The following is a 15,846-nucleotide window of genomic DNA, read 5'->3' on the forward strand; positions in this document are numbered from 1 at the left end:
GTCCAATACCCTGTGACTATTAGTCTCAAGTACAAACCTCAGTCACCTGGCAGGTCAGTACTGTCTTCGCTGTCTGGAGTACTGCTGAAATAACTTAAGAAATAGTTCGTGTTCTGGCTGGCAGTAGTAGTGTAGCCCACTAAAGTTTCCAACTTAGAAGATACTGTATTTTACTTCAGTGCTAACATAGAGACCAACACTTTTAACAGTTTGATTTGGTTTTTTTATTTTTTCCCCTCTGCACTCAAGATTTACAGTGGTTTCTTTAAAAGCATTCATACCTGTATACCTCTAAGAGGTAACAGATAGGATTGGAACAATCATACATACAAAATTACTTATGTTTACAAATTTTTGGCAATCATAGCAACCCGTTTTTTCCTATTGCCATTGCCCCAATCATTAAAAATAGTGTACAATTTACATTTGAACTATTTCAAAGTGCTTGATAGTGATTTTCCAAGAATAATATTTACAAGTGTCCTATAAACATATGTACAGGTGTTACAAGTTGTGGCTGGAATATGGCTTTCTATGGAAAGTGCTTTATATTTGGTCAGTGATGTTACTGACAAAATGGTAACCACCAAAAGCTGAATTGTTGTGGACCAGTATTTACACAATTTGTCATTAAGTGTATAAAATAGTTATTTACGTAAGTGTTCCATACATACAGAAAGTGTCTTCTTTCTTCCAAGAATGGAGGAAGTCTTTTAGCCACAAACCTGGTTACTATCCCCAAAGAGTGTGAAACACAAGTAAACCGGAAAAGATTGCTGATCCAGTGCTCATGCCATGTCATCATCTGTGCTTACAACAGATATCTGTACAAAGTAAATGTAAATTAGCTACAATTGTACTAGTAAGAGAGAAGAAACAATGCATATCATCACTACACAGCAGTTTGAAGCAGGAGCTAGTTCTGCAGACTAGTGACCACATTCAGCACCAATTACTGTCACAGGTATAGGACAGGAGTCACCTACTACAACTTCACCCTTTATTAAAAGGACAAGTTATCAGCTAATTCAGCCCAATAGTTTGGCTGTGGTTAGCAGCTTTTAAGAGCAGAGACCTCTCCTAAACTCAAGTCAGGTTTCATTTGGCATTCTTTATACCTGCTCTAAGGATTAACCTGAAGCCTCAAACATGTCAATACGTTTACTTACTGCAGGGTAGGTGTGTCCTACTGAACCGCTGTGTCTTCCAATATCAATTGTGAGGTCCTCCTCTGTAGTTTTCAGGTAGACAGGATTATCAAAATTCATGCTTTTCATGTTCTTGTGCTGCCAGTTACGCCACATGAAGTAGCCAGCCACTGTAGTTACCAGCAGCAATACTTTTGGGAGAGAAACAGATTTCAAATAAGGAATAAGGTCAAGTCAAGCTCCTGACTCAGAGTTTCTAAGAACATGGCTTATCCCACCCAAAAGGAGTCCCAAAGGCCAGTGAATGCTTTACTCACAGGCAGGAAGAAGAGACCAAGCTGCTGATGTTCCTCCAGCTGCAGGTATTTCAGAGGTACCAGTGATGTTTAATCCTGTATGAGAATTTGTAGTGAGCTTGCTTACTGACAGGCTGGCAGACTTTGACCATAGCAAGCACTTCCCAAGCCCAGAAGCTGCTATCACGTATTAGCTTCACAGTTACACACTGCAAGAACAGCCTAACTGGCTTTATCCTATACTAGTAGGAAGCTTTATTGCTTTGCCTTCTCTGAGCACTCATGGGATTTCATGGAACCAATAGGTTCCACACTGTCATAAGTGAACTAATTCTGTTTATCACATGCTCCGGTTGTTGTATTTATACTATAGATATGACCTGGCCTGTGTTTTCTACTCGCATGCAAAGGAAAAAACTTCAAGTAGGCTAGCAGGTCAGTTTGCATTTAATTTCTCTAATGTTCAGCAGTCTGAGTTTTGGGACCAGTACCTCCAGGAACTAGTCCAACAGTTGGAGATTTTTCTGTTGTGCTGGTATCTTTAGCCTCAGTGTAAGCCACAGTTGTTCCAGTACCTGAAACTAATTATAGATCAAGAACCCAATTAATCCTGAAGTTCCACAATGGCTTAGCTATGACAGCCATGGTAGTGAATGTTTAGCAGATAGCAAAATGATCATGCAGGTTGTTAGCTTTACTGGAAACACTGACAGTTATTTCACTAGCACACCCTCAGCTGAAGGTTTTTGATCAACAAATTGCAGGAACAAGGCTAGATAGTTAATCAGGCATGAATTACAGGTATTTATAGAATCATGACAAGAGTAAGCCACCCCATTGCTCCAGGTTTTCTGAGTGAGATTTTAGTTTCCCCAAATTTACTGATTAGGTAGTCTTTGATCCCTATAGCAACCCTTTAGAGCAGCCAACTGAGGACATCGTTCTTGCACTCAGTGCTCCAACTGTGGCAGTCAGAATCAACATGCAACATAGTGAGTGGCACCTTGGAGTTTCTAGTTTTGCTCCACAAAACAAATAAGCCTCCCATATAATCAGTGCTGAGGATAATAGCAGCAGTGTGTTTGTTTGGACCACAAAAGGAGGTCCAAACAGACTTTCTTGGCCAGCAAGATTAGCCTATCAGCTTTTCAACACTATTTATACACTGTAGAGTCATGTTAGTTTATACCCCTTGTGTTACAGGAAAGGGACCCAGTATATTTTGTGCATGTGCTCGCTGTCTGCAGAAAGCCAAGGAGGTACAAGATCCTGTTGCAAATGGTGATGATGCAGAAGCCAAGCATGGACTTTGAATAGCACCTGCGGACTTTGACGGCCAGTTTAATGCATGCTAGAAGATGACAACTCATGCAAAGCTGTCTACCCTATCTGCCTCCAACAGGTTCAGTACCCCTACTCCTTCCCCATTCATCCTGGAAAAGGTCTCAGTCATAGAATCATAGAATCAATTAGGTTGGAAAAGACCTTTAAGATTGAGTCCAACCATTAACTGAGGACAGCTCTTTGCATGTCATTCATTACTGATGCAGAAAGGAGGTATTCTTGGATTATCAATAACAAATTTAAAAGCTTCAGTTATTACTAAAATGGAGCAGCAGTGAGAGTGCTACAAGCAGCAATTTACAACTGAACCCTGATTCAAAGTTACTATACCTGCACATCTCAGACCATCCTCCTGCAACAAGTATCCAACAGGACATACACAGGTATACTTTGGAGAGTTTTCATTTATCTGAGGAGCAGGCAGGCACAGGTAGCTACAGCCTCCATTTGCCATGTTCTCTTCACACCAGTTCCTGCCTGTTGGTACAGCAATTAACAGGAATAAACCTTTGTGCTGCAAGTGTATAGCATGATTATTTGCTCAGTCATTGTCGTAGCAGAGTTACTTGTCTCTGCAGGTTATAGATTTGCACCTGTTTCACCCAAGAGCAATTGCAACTCTACCTTCTCTCAACCCCAGTGGGGGTGCCTAAGTTAGAAGCTCCAACCCCTCTAAGCAGAAGTGGGCAGCTATACAGGGGAAGGATACCACTTGCCAGCACCCGAGCACAGCGGGCTCCTTGCAAGTACACAGTGACATAACTAAGTTGCATTAGAGTTACCTGAAGGCTGAACAAGCTCATGATACACAATGATGTCCTGTGCATCATTGAGGTTGTTTACTAAAGTAACCAATTCAGATCCAGTAAATTTGTTGGCACCGTAGACTGCCTCATTCTCTCCATCAATCCAGTACACACGGTCCTAGAACACAGAGTTATTGCATACCGTTATCTCTGTGTCGCCATCAGCACCATAATTGCTAGCCATGTACTAGCAAGAAGAGGATTTTTGACAATTACTACAGGAAGTCATTCTTACCTCAAATATTGTTAAAGCAAGAGGATGAGGAAGGAACATCTGAGACTTCAGCACAATTCTACGGTCCTGGCCATTGAAGTCAACGCTTGACAGCATATGTAGTTTAGAATCAAGCCAGTACAGACGGCTTTTTACAAGATCTAGAGGAAAAAATCCCAAACATATACTCTCTACATGGAAAAAGCCTCCCAAAGCCTCCTGCAAAAGTTGAAACACCCACAGGTTCAAGGATAGTTGCAGCGTTGCCCTAGTTTCTTACCATACCAGGATGCAGAAGGCTGCCTAAGTGGCCTGTGCCTCAATATAGAGCAATGCAAGAGAAGTTACCATTTCAGAATCTGAAAAGTGCTATCTGTGCCTGTTGCAGTGCCTCCAGGCATGCAGGAGCTTCCTTCAAAGAACTATTTTCAGCTTCTGAGAATGGGATGACCTTGGCTTTTGCAGCAAACAAATTGCTTAAGCTCCAGAATACCTCTGGCACAGAGACAAGTTCAACATACCTAGAGCAATTCCATTAGGCCATTGGATTTCTGTTGTCACAAGCTGCTGTCTGTCAAATCCATTCATTCCTGCTTTTTCAATTTTTGCTGGCTCACCCCAGTCTGACCAGTACATAAAGCTGTGAAGCAGAATTTATGTTGTATGATGCACTATAGTACTGTGTAGTACCACTCTTAATTATGACCAGTAACTAACAAAGGCTACCTAAGTCAGTTATCAGGACATGGCATAGCTGGCAGGTCCACTCTTAAGACAACCAGGACAAGTACTCACCCAGAGAGAGGATCTACAGCAATAGAAGCTGGCTCTCTCAGCTCAGAGAGAAACAAAACCTTTCTTTTTGTGCCGTCTAGGCTAGCCACTGAAATGGTCTTTGCAGCTGAGTCAGACCAGTAGATGTTCTTATAAACCCAGTCAACAGCAATTCCTGCAGGGCTGTGTATGCCATCCAGGATTCTGACGTGTGTTCCAACCTTATCACGGGTATCAACAGAGGCACTGGAAGACAAGAATTACTTGCTTTCAATCCTTTCCTCCACAGATACTATGAGTTGGTATGCCTCAGCAAATAATACACACATCTCAGGCAGACAGTGTTGAAGAGCACTTGAGCCTTTTGTACAACTGTAGCAGCAGTTACTAGGAAGTGCAACAGGCATACATACTGCAGGTTATGGGAACTCGCATCTACTGTACTTTGCCTTTAGGACATCAGGAATCTAGTTCATCACCAGAGCCTAGAGAATTATCTTGGGCAAAAACGTGGGATGGTTTAGGGGAGCACACTAGGGTTCAGAAGCGGAGTTCATTTACCTGAAGATTGCTTTTTGGCTGAAGTCAGCCCAGTAAAGTTTTTGCTCAGCAATATCAGCATCTAGAGCCACAGTGTTTCTTAGCTGCTCTACTAGCTGAATGTATTCTTTCCTTTCAAGACCAATCTTCCTGATATCCCGGCGATTGGTGAAAACTAGACATGGTTCTTTCCCTGTGAAAAGAGTATAAGTGTTATCTGTGCTTCTAGACATGCAGTCACATACTATTCTCTTATGAGAAGTTTATTTAAGAGTACTGGCCATTCCACACCTGCTAGTGGATGCTGACAGAAGTCTTGGCTGCACCATACCTCATCCTCTCCTCCCTCCACAGCTTTATGGGGAGGGTCCTCACGTCCAGGCAGCAGACACAAGCAGTTATGTCAGCCAGCTTTAAGTATCATATCATGGCATCATTCAAAGTGTTATGAGTATTCAGGTCTGTACAAGTTACAGATAGCAGCATAACAACTAGTGTCAAAACCACGAACACGTAAACATCACTTGTACATCACTAAGTACATCACTCGCTACCTCATTTTGAAGTGGGGATATGGAATTCTTATGCCAATACTCACCCACTGCCTTGCACACCCCAGTAGCAAGATCCATCTGATAGCCACGGCTACATTCACATTTGTAGCCCCCTTTCAGGTTGATACAGATTTGACTACAGATACCAGGGTTCTGACATTCATTGATATCTGTAAAGACAATAACTTAATTTGTTTTCATCTCCAATACCGTCAGTAGGGTCCATGTTAACCTATTAATACTTGCCTCCGCAGGTTCTCTTGTCTATAAGCTCAAACCCAGCTGGACAGTCACAGTCATAGCCAATAACAAGATCTCTGCAGATATGAGAGCATCCACCATTGTTCACCAGACATTCATTTATGCCTAGAAGAAAAGAATTGGCCACTTCTGAGACATATTTAAAGTCTCAGTCATGGAGTGCTTTACCAGACACCCACCCATTTTCTAATGATGCCTGCCACATCAAGTGCTAGAGTAGTTTATCAGAAGTCACATGCAATAGACCCTCCTCAAAATCATAGTAAGCTCACAGCTCAAATACTTGTGTTACAAGTTGGCAGCGGCAAAGATTGCTGCTCCTGGATGTTTCAGAGTTTCTAATACCTTCATGTTATCCCAATAGCCAGCTTGGCTTGGATAAAACTAGCCTATCAAGAGGTTGCTCTTGGTTGTATGTTTGCCACCAAGGAAGTACAGATGGGCATTCTAGACTGACATCTGACAGCTCAGATGCAGTATCCAAGTATGTCTAGTGGTCAACATTGTGTAATGATTTTGTTCACTTACTGCACTCCTGGAGGGGCTCATCACTCCAGTCCTTGCAGTCTCTCTGACTGTTACACACTTTATTGACATCTATACATTCTCCACTTCTGCACTTGAATTTGCCAGGTCCAGAGCACTGAATAACTGAGGTAATGAAGACTGTGAGGGCAACTACCAGCTTCAACTGATATTCTGCAAAGACTTTGTACTTGCTTAGCTCTACACTTACCATTGTTACAATTTGCTTCATCAGTACCATCCAGACAGTCTCTCACACCATTGCACTGTCTGCTGCTATGGATGCAGTTCCCATCTTCACATCTGAACTGGTCTGGTCTGCAGGTCCGAGAAGCTGAGGACACAGCCATTATAGACTTAAACTCATGAGGTCTGCTGAAGGAAAGAAAATAAAATAGGAGCCAAACAGCACCTCCTAGAGGAGGGATCAAGTTAACTTACGGCAGTTGATTTCATCACTTCCATCCTTGCAGTCAGGATCTCCATCACAGCGCCACTTTTTGTGGATACATTCACCTGAGCTGCATTGCACCTCATTAGCCGAGCACTTCACAGGAGGTGCAGGCTGGCGGCCACACTGCTCTAGGGATTCATCTGAGTAGTCAGAGCAGTCAGCATCATCATCACACACCCAGCTGATGGGAATGCAAGTGGAGCTCTTGCACTGGAACTCATTAACTCCACAGGTAGGAGGAGCACACTCCAACTCATCACTGCCATCGCTGCAGTCATCTTGACCATTGCAGACAAAGCTCTTGGAAATACATTGCCCACTGCTGCATGTGAACTCCCCTGGACTACAAGTCACATTGCCTGGAGTAATAGGAGTAAGAGATTAGCAGATTATCACAAGAAGGCAAGTTTGTATGAAGGTGTTTTGCTTTGCAGGTTCTTCACCAGCTGTTAACTGACAGAAAATCAGCATCCTGTATGAGGCTCTAGGAGAGCCTAACCAACTACCTACAGGACACTGGGGCCCCGCACACTGTCCTCTGTGCATTTGGGTGTTATGAGTGAGAGGCATCAGTTTTGAGCTACTGAGTGAAAACAACCTCCTTCTGAAGCAGCTAGGCTGTTCCACTTCAGAGCGCGAGCCTTTCAGAAAACAGGCTCAAACCCTGTGAACCAGAGACAGAAGGTAAGAGAATTGCTAACTCTAGAGTACAGACTAAGATCAAGGTAGCCAGATGGTCAGCATGCACTGTAGTTTGAAATTGAAGTGTTTTGTGCTGGTCCCCAGGACAGCAGTGGCCCATTTGCCTGGGCCAGTGGGGATAACAAATCAAGATCTTGCACCAGTTGATCCTGTGGTATTAAGCACACCCACACAACTTACACCAGTAAAAATTATGCTGGTTTAATAGCACTGTAGCTAGCAGCTCAGTATGCCTAGGCTGATAGTTTTATCAGCTTCATTAGAAACACTGTCTGTAGGGTTTACTTGTCAGATTAAGGCATTTCCTTGCTAAGGCAGGCAGCAACTCTAGACACTTAGCAGAAGTCTGAAGATCTGTGTCTCATTAGCCCACCCAGGTAAGGTGGCTCTGATTGAAGCCTGTCCTGTGGCTTTGGTTACAGCAAATTTGTATCAGGACACCTCTACCTGTACATACACAAGTTTATTAGAACAAGCCAGGAATGCTGCCCTTGAATGCTTGTAATGGCAGCTTCACTTGCTTACCTGGCTAAAGTTGTCCACCAACACCTGAAACCTAGCTTCCCTACTCTGCACTTTCAGAAAAGTGCACAGAATACTCCAGGATAAGGCTGTAAAGCAGATCAGCTGCGCCACTGGCTACAAGTGACTACCACATTTTAAGAAGACCATTTGTTTTAATGTATGCAGCAACTACAGTTACCTGTTGAGAAAGTCTGCAGAGAACAAGTTCTGATGGTTGCCTGACACATGACTAAGCCTATGACTATTATGAAAATTAACTATAGAGACCAGAGACAGATATTGAATAGCTCATATTGCTGTATTCTTAACTTAGCAGGATAGAGGAGTGTTAGAACAAGTCCGCCTTAAGTGGGCTGCAATAGAAGATGAATTGGAATTAAGGAGATACTGATACTATGAGAAATTTATCTTCCCAGGTATACTGCCCAGCTAGCTTCTTTCCAGACAAGTCAATTTCAAATAGAGTTATGCAGCCACCATTTCTTCCCTTACCACAATTCTCTTCATCTTCTCCACTGTCACAGTCTTTTTCACCATCACATTTCCAGGACACTGGGATACACTGGGTTGACTGAGGACCACAGCTGATTTCATTTACCCGGCATGTTCTCATATCTATTGAAAAAAGTTTAAGTTCAATTTAAGAGCTCCTGATCTTGGGTTTTAGCAGTTGTCCAGAAAATTGAGACTGAAAGGCTTCAGCTCTGGACAAAGTTGCTGTTAACTAGATGCCAGCATCCATCTAAGTTGATGGGTTGATCATGGAAGAGGTTACGCCAGTTTGCAGTGTTCAGTAAAAAAAATGCTTCCAGCTCTTAATAGATTAGTATTTTAAAAGTATCATTGTATGGTAGTTTTGTGATTGCATTCCATTTACACTGTAGAAGCTTGAGCTATAACATGTAGTAGTAGGCAGGAGTAATGCCAAAGTGCAGTAGGGCTTCGGGCTGAAGTATTCCTCAGTGTGGATCCTATTGATCCAGAGAAATGAAGCTTCACAGATCTATACTCCTCGATTAGCTACCACAATGAAGACTGGGGCTGCTAACTGTGAGACCTCACAGTCAAGCCTCTGCACTTCTGCCTCCCGCCCCCCAGCATGTAGTCAGTCACTCAGTTCCTACACAGCTCTGGTTATCTTGCAAAGTAGTTGTCTTGGAAGAAAGTGATCACTTGGTGAACAAGCCACAGCAATGGTCAGGCCTGCCACGTTGTGCTTGCTGCTTCTGACTGCCAGTAAAACCTTGTACTTGCTATCTGTTACCAGATACAACCACAGAGTCCCCACTGAATCTTTAAGTAGCAAAAAGTCTTGTCAAGATCCCGATGTGGCCAAAGCCAAGCTAGCACTTAGGAAGGTGCTCTCCAAGACAATTTCATCCTTCCTTTAGGAGGGGGAGCCAGGCTGCAATCAGGCAAGAAGTCAAAGCTCTCCACCCTACAGGCTTGCTTGCACCAACAAGCCAGGCTCACTTACGGCATAGTACAGCACTCTCGTCAGATCCATCCTCGCAATCCGGATCTCCATCACACTGCCATCTGTTAGGCACACACTGACCACTGACGCACACAAAATCAGATTCAGCACATGTCTTCTTCACTGCAAGGGAAAAGGACAACCCTGTATTTAAAGACCAAAGTTTAGCTTGTTTGTTGCAGCTAGAGATAAGCTGCCTTGCCCTAGGAAAGTGATGTAATGTCCTTGGTTCTTGGATGTCTGGTGTCATTCTCCACCAGTCTAACGAGCGCTGTTTAATGCTTTCTAGGAAGTTATACTGTGCACAGAGCAAGATTTATATTCCTGTAAGCAGGCAATGAAGGACTGCTGTTGTTAAGGGAGACCATGCTGCTAGAATAACTGCTGCTTTGAACACCCTTGAGCTAAAGTAACGTCTATTGATATTAATATTCAGATTTTGAACTCTTGAGACTATTATCAAAGCATTTGATTTGTGATTACAGAAACACAGTATTATGTAACCCTAAAGTAACAGTTTAGGCCTGCTTGAGCAGACTGGCAGTTTGGCTACACCAGTGTTGGATATTGAATCTGTTTTGCCTCATCTCTAAGTACATCTAGTCATCCATCTTGGCCTCTATGACTGCTTAAAGCAAGAGCTGGCAGGCAAAGCTAGACTTAGTGTTTATAGGAGACTCAGCAGACTCACTGTCACACATAAAACAGGGTATTTAACCATGGAATAGCCAACAGCTAAGTGCTGATAGCAGGCAGTTTCTACCACATGTTTAGGCAACTGAGAACAGGCTTACATCCTGTTCTTGACAGTCACCGACCTCACAAATAAAGATTTTTGGGTTTTCTGTTTTTTCTTTTCTCTCAGTCATCAATTTGAGGATATTTTCATAGCACTCTGAAAAATTCAACTGCCTCAGATAAAAGGCATCAAGATAGTCCTCCGTTTGTTCTACAAAATTTGTCATCTACTTTGCATTCTGTCAGAAGTGCTGTATGAGATAAGCATCTCTCCAGCTATCTGCTGTTAAGCCCACTCTGCCAACTAGCAAGTACTACTACAGAGGTATTATTTTGACAACTTACCACAAGCATTCTCATCACTGCCATCTGAACAGTCTTCATCACCATCACATTTCCAGAGTAAAGGAATACAGCGTCCATTACTACATGGGAATTGGGATTCCTCACATTCCGTTCTTGCACCTTCAATGAAAAAAGGAACCTAAGCCTTGATGCTGTTTAACAATACTTTGCCTTCCCCCACTGGTGATCAAGAAGTACCCAGCACAAACAGCGTAACATCAGCATAAAATCAGATTGGAGCTCCAGATCTTTGTAGTCACCTTATTCAATCACACAAGTAGAGTCAGAAGCTTCCCCTCACAGTACAAAGTGCAGAGCGTAAGCACTGTGACAGTCCACCTGCCAGACAACAGTAAACCAGCCTCAGTGCTCTTCTTACTGAGTTTTCCTTTTCAAGGCAGGGTCAAGATTGCAAGGCAGAGGGGTGTGTGCACAGAATGACTTCTGCTGTCTAGCACCTAGCACTGCATTCTAAAAACTCTCCAAACTTTAAGCAAGCTGGGTTTAAACTTGGCTAATATCAAGCTGGATTAGCCTTTCAGTAGTCTGCTGCTAACACATCACAGCAGAATCCCCAAGATGTCTGTGAAGATAGCTTAGATATCTGCTCTGTAGTTGAACAAGTTCTCATTATTGAAGTTTTCATTATTTAAGTTACTCCTCAAACAAGGGCACCCAGAGACACTCCTTAGTATACACAGAAGTGTGATTACTTAACTGGATCTTGCTTATTAAATCTAGATCAAGTGTGATGCTAAGTGAACAAGATAGTTTATCATTTCCTTCTGGAATCAAGTCTGTTGTCTCATAACTGTTAACTCTTGGTTTGATAGTATGCCTGAGTATGGTATTGCTTTCTGCAATGCTTAGAGCTGGAGTGCACTTTCCAGAGTATCTTCCACTCTAAAACTGTATGACCCCATCCCTCAAGGGAACCTACTTTGTCTTGAAGTTGTGTTATAATCGTAACTAAAAGCAGCAGCCTGCTTGTTCAGCAGCTAAGCCAGAGCTGTTCCATGTAATGCATGCAGGCAAGTGTGCAAGATCAAGCATTAGTATTGGCCGCACATGTCTACACCATGATGCAAGACTTTGCTTCCTCCTTGGTTTATTGCATCATTTAGTGGAGGTACTTTGTCTTGGCATTCCAGGGCTCACAAAGGGCATCAAATTTTAGTAGACCGTTACTTGTTGTATCTTTTGTGTATGACACACAATATGCAAGGCAGTTTCCAAGTGGAAGGAAGCTATTCAGCCATTTCACATTGTACTGGCTACCCATCAGGCACTAGGCAATGGCAAACCCTGGACAGAGTACAAGCAAGGACAACATGGGCAATTTTACCTGCTGACTGTCTCAAGTAAACTCATGCTAGAAGTGAAGGATTTGAAACAGCACCTTACTGAGCTCTGCTGAGGTTTTAGCCATCTTACTGTTGAGTAAAACACTAGGTCACTTGTCAGAGTAAAGCTGTAACAATTTGTTTCACAGGAACTTGTTCAAAGGGTGCCAAAAAACTGAACATCAGCTTTTGCAGACTGTCTTTCTAGCCCTTCTTTCCTTTCCAGAATGGGAGTTACAACTGCATGCACTTTATAGTAGCATGATTTTTGTAAAGCTACTGCAGTTTGGTCAAAATCTGTCAAACAAGTAGCTTGTCTTATGCTAGAAGGCACACACCAGCCAGCTTAGAGAGCATGCAGAAGCCACAGCTATCAGCTTGCTCTGAGCCAGACATCACCCTGTTGTCCAGTAACCTCTAACAGAACTAGCCCTCTACTTGCCAGCCCTGGTCATGTGTTATGCCAGTTACTACTGTAACCAACCCAAAATATGCAACAACTGACTCCTGCTAGTTTTGAGACATTCTCATCCAGGCTTTCAGACTAAGAACAGTCAACCTTTCCCAAAATAGCATACTAGAGATATTAGACTGAGTCTGCCACTCAGGAGATCCCAAAATAACTCCACAGGCCTTAGTTCTCTATTTCAAGCTAGAATAACCAGAAAAGGCTTGCTAAGCCAGCCTAGCACATAGCGACTTACAAACGTAGTATCGCTTTGACCAAATGCTGCAGGAAAGGTACACACAAGGCTAAATGAAACTGTAATTGAGCCCAGAGTAACAAGCTATAACTGTACAATTACAGTCCTCACAAGCCATTCCAGGAAGGTTTCATCGCTTCTGCAGCTGATAGCAAGTGAAATGTCAGAGCAACTGCTTTTGTTAGCCCACAAACAAGTGAAGAACTGACAGGACCCACCACCCACACAGGTGCACAAAGGTAAAGGTCATCATCTGTTGCTACTCCTGAAGATGTCTGTCAAACTCCAAAGGCCATTTGGAGTGAGGTCCAGTTAAGATGACAGTTGGTTCCAACAAGAAACTAACTCCCCTGTCTTACACCAAGCACAGTTCTGCAATGCCAGGTAACCATTTAGTCATGAAACTACCAGTCTAATCCACTGCTATTTGAAGCAACAGTCATACCTCAGTTGCAGCTTCAGTCACTAGACACTTCATGATTTTTACATCAGCACCAATTATCCACTAATTCAAAGCTTCCCTTCGTGTGTTACCGATAGGCCAGAAACACCTTCACACTTTTCTCCTTGGGATAAAGGCTTAGGCAAAAGATGTAGAGGAACCAGTAACTTCACAGCCTGAGATTTCTAACACATACGATCACACTATTCCCCAGGTGACTACTTACTAGAAGTTGGCTCATGAGCACCAGTGTGTGCAGGGTGAAGGAACACAGTTACAACGACTACCCAAATTAAACTAGCTTTCTCCATACCTCTGCTGTCACTGGTTGTCTCAGCCCCTTAGGCAAGTTGCCCGATTACTTGTCTGGGCAGTGTCGAACATGTGACACTTGCACACTGTCATTTGACACCAGGTCCCAGAAAAGTTTGCAACAGTGATTGGGAAACCCTGTGAGAGCGCTCAGACAGGAACTAGCCTAGATTCTCCCTAGACCCTGTCAATTCCAACTACTAGTAGGAGAGAGCTGGTGAGGCCACCAACTCAAATTGAGGATAGAAACAGGCTAGCTGGAGTTCCCTCACTGCGTATCTATCCTGACTTCAAACTACAGTGCACTTGGACTTCCAGTGCCAGCCAGCTTGGTCCTTCATACTACAGCTGTTTAATCACATCTGTTGTGGACCAGACGTGGGAGCAATCTACGTGACTGGGAACTGAGGAGTGACTAGGCAGCATTTCCCCTCTTCCTCCTTGTATGAGGATTGACTGGATGCAACAAAGCCCTGGTTGGCCTCTACCTGACAGACCCAGCACCTGAAGCACTGCACACAGTTAGGACTACAGGGTCCAACCACCTTTGCGCCCACTTCACCAACACAGCCAAGATCTGATGCTTATGCCCACTTTTTAGGGCACTAGTCATGAGATTAAAAGCCATACAACAATGCAGACATCAGTTGCCCACCTCCCACCTAGTAGCCCGGATCTCGGTTCCTGAAGGAAGAACAGAGTTAGCCAACTGATTAACCACCTCCACTCAAAAGTAAGATATTTTTAATTGCTCATCCACTCGGCTTAACGTGCAAGTCCCTCTGCCACAGGGGGCACAGCTCCTACGCTAGGAGGCGAGCTCGAGTTGCCAGGAGCAGCGCTACCAGCCCGAGCGCAGCCCGGAGGAGTGACCCGGCGCTGGCCAGGCGCAACCTTGCCACCAGGTGGAGATTCCTTACGGTGGTTACACCGGCCCTGAAGGAGAGATATGCCAACGCTGCTGGATGCCACAATGCCAAAGTTGCACAGTAGTTTGACAGCACCCTGAGCGCCGCAGGCTTGCCAAGCGCTCCTCTTCCCTCCTCCTCGACAAAGCCCCCTCCCCTCGGCAGAAGGCATCCCGCAGGAAACCGACCCTCCCGCAGCACCCGCGTCGCCCCCGGGCGAGGCGCCCCCAGGGCGGGGAGGGACGGCCGGGCGGGGGCTCAGGCCCACCCTCACGGGCCTGCGCGCCGCCTGGGCCCCGGCGGGGAAGGCGGCACCTCCCCCGGCGAAGAGGGGCGGCGGGGCAGACCCCGGCAGCAGCGGCCCCCTGTCCTCAGCCGGGAGCCCGGGCCCGGCCCGGCCGCCCCTCCGCGGAGCCTCGCTTCCCCCCGGCGCGGCGGGCAAGCAGCCCGAGAGACCAAAAAAAAAAATATTAAATAAATAAAATAAATTAAAAAAAAAAGGTGATGGGAGAAGAAATCATTGCGGCGGGCCGCGGCGGGGGCACAGCCCCGGCGGTGCGCGCCCCGGCCTCCCCGGCCCCCACACTCACCCTCGGCGGCGGCGCACAGGCAGCTCAGGGTGAACAGCAGGCACAGCCGCCAGCAGCACAGGACCACCCGCCGCCTCCCTCCGCGCCCGGGGCCGCCGCTAGCTGCCGCGGCGCTCGTGTCTTCGCGCTGCCCGTCCGACCGCATTGCCGCGCTGAGGACGGAGAGAGGGTGGAGAGGCGGGCAGGGCTGGCGCCGCGCTCCGAGCTGCGATGAGGCGAGAAGGGAGACGAACACATGCGCGGGGGGAGGGTGTCCCCGCGGCGCTCTTATACCAGCCGCCCGGCCGCCCTACGCGGCCGCTGGTGACTCACGGCGCCGCGCCGGGCCCCGGTTGGCTCGCCAGCGCCGCCCGCCCCCGCTTCCTCCGCCGCGGCACCTGCGGCCGTGCCGCACACAGGGACGGCTCGGCTCGGCTCGACTCGACTCGGCTCGGCGCGGCACGGTGAGTGGCGCTGCGACCGGGCGGCGCGGGGCGGTGCGGTGCCGCCGGCAGAGCCCACCAGGCTCCCCCTTGCTAGCCTGCCTTCGGCGGTGTGGGGGGCGGTGCGGCCTCGTTGCTAGCCCCCGCGCCCGGGCGGCCGTGCGGAGCAGCCTCGGCGGGGGGGCGCGGTGGTGGCGGAGCGCTGCGCGGAGCGGGGTGCGGCGCCGCTTTGTTTCACCCGCTCCCTCGAAGGGCCGATGCCGCCGTGCGCGCCCCGCCGCGGGGAGGGGGCGTTGCGGGGCCGCCGGCCGGGACGGCACGGCGAGGTGTGCCACAGCGCGGTGCGGGCGGCTGTCGCCGAAGGAGCGTTGCTCCCCCGCGGTGCCCCGCCGCCCCACGCCTGCGTGCCGGTTTTTCCCTTC

The 15,846-nt window shown here is 46.4% G+C and overlaps 1 protein-coding gene and 1 long non-coding RNA gene across 4 annotated transcripts in view; one reads left to right on the forward strand and one right to left on the reverse strand.

The window, feature by feature from the left end:
- Nucleotides 1–200: 200 nt before the first annotated feature.
- Nucleotides 201–15,180, reverse strand: VLDLR (very low density lipoprotein receptor). 2 transcript variants are annotated; one of them, XM_013302539.3, is made up of 19 exons: nt 15,003–15,180; nt 10,704–10,823; nt 9,621–9,743; nt 8,636–8,758; nt 6,904–7,275; nt 6,674–6,796; nt 6,466–6,588; nt 5,923–6,042; nt 5,721–5,846; nt 5,144–5,315; nt 4,604–4,828; nt 4,330–4,448; nt 3,830–3,969; nt 3,571–3,712; nt 3,119–3,265; nt 1,936–2,025; nt 1,466–1,540; nt 1,170–1,339; nt 201–824 (listed from the first exon to the last, which is right to left on the reverse strand). In XM_013302539.3, the coding sequence occupies exons 1-19, from the start codon at nt 15,145–15,147 to the stop codon at nt 789–791; spliced, it is 2,691 nt and encodes an 896-aa protein (XP_013157993.2). In that variant the 5' UTR covers nt 15,148–15,180; the 3' UTR covers nt 201–788. The 2 variants fall into 2 exon arrangements, with proteins under 2 accessions (XP_013157993.2, XP_055647315.1); XM_055791340.1 differs by lacking the exon at nt 1,936–2,025.
- A 114-nt stretch (nt 15,181–15,294) lies between these two features.
- Nucleotides 15,295–15,846, forward strand: part of LOC114013328 (uncharacterized) — a 28,056-nt gene continuing 27,504 nt past the window's right edge. For both annotated transcript variants that reach the window (XR_008744866.1, XR_008744865.1), the window contains exon 1: nt 15,295–15,445. This is a non-coding gene — a long non-coding RNA (uncharacterized LOC114013328). The remainder of the gene's footprint in view (nt 15,446–15,846) is intronic.

This window comes from Falco peregrinus, chromosome Z (genome assembly GCF_023634155.1).
Source record: "Falco peregrinus isolate bFalPer1 chromosome Z, bFalPer1.pri, whole genome shotgun sequence".
Classification (NCBI taxonomy): domain Eukaryota; kingdom Metazoa; phylum Chordata; class Aves; order Falconiformes; family Falconidae; genus Falco; species Falco peregrinus.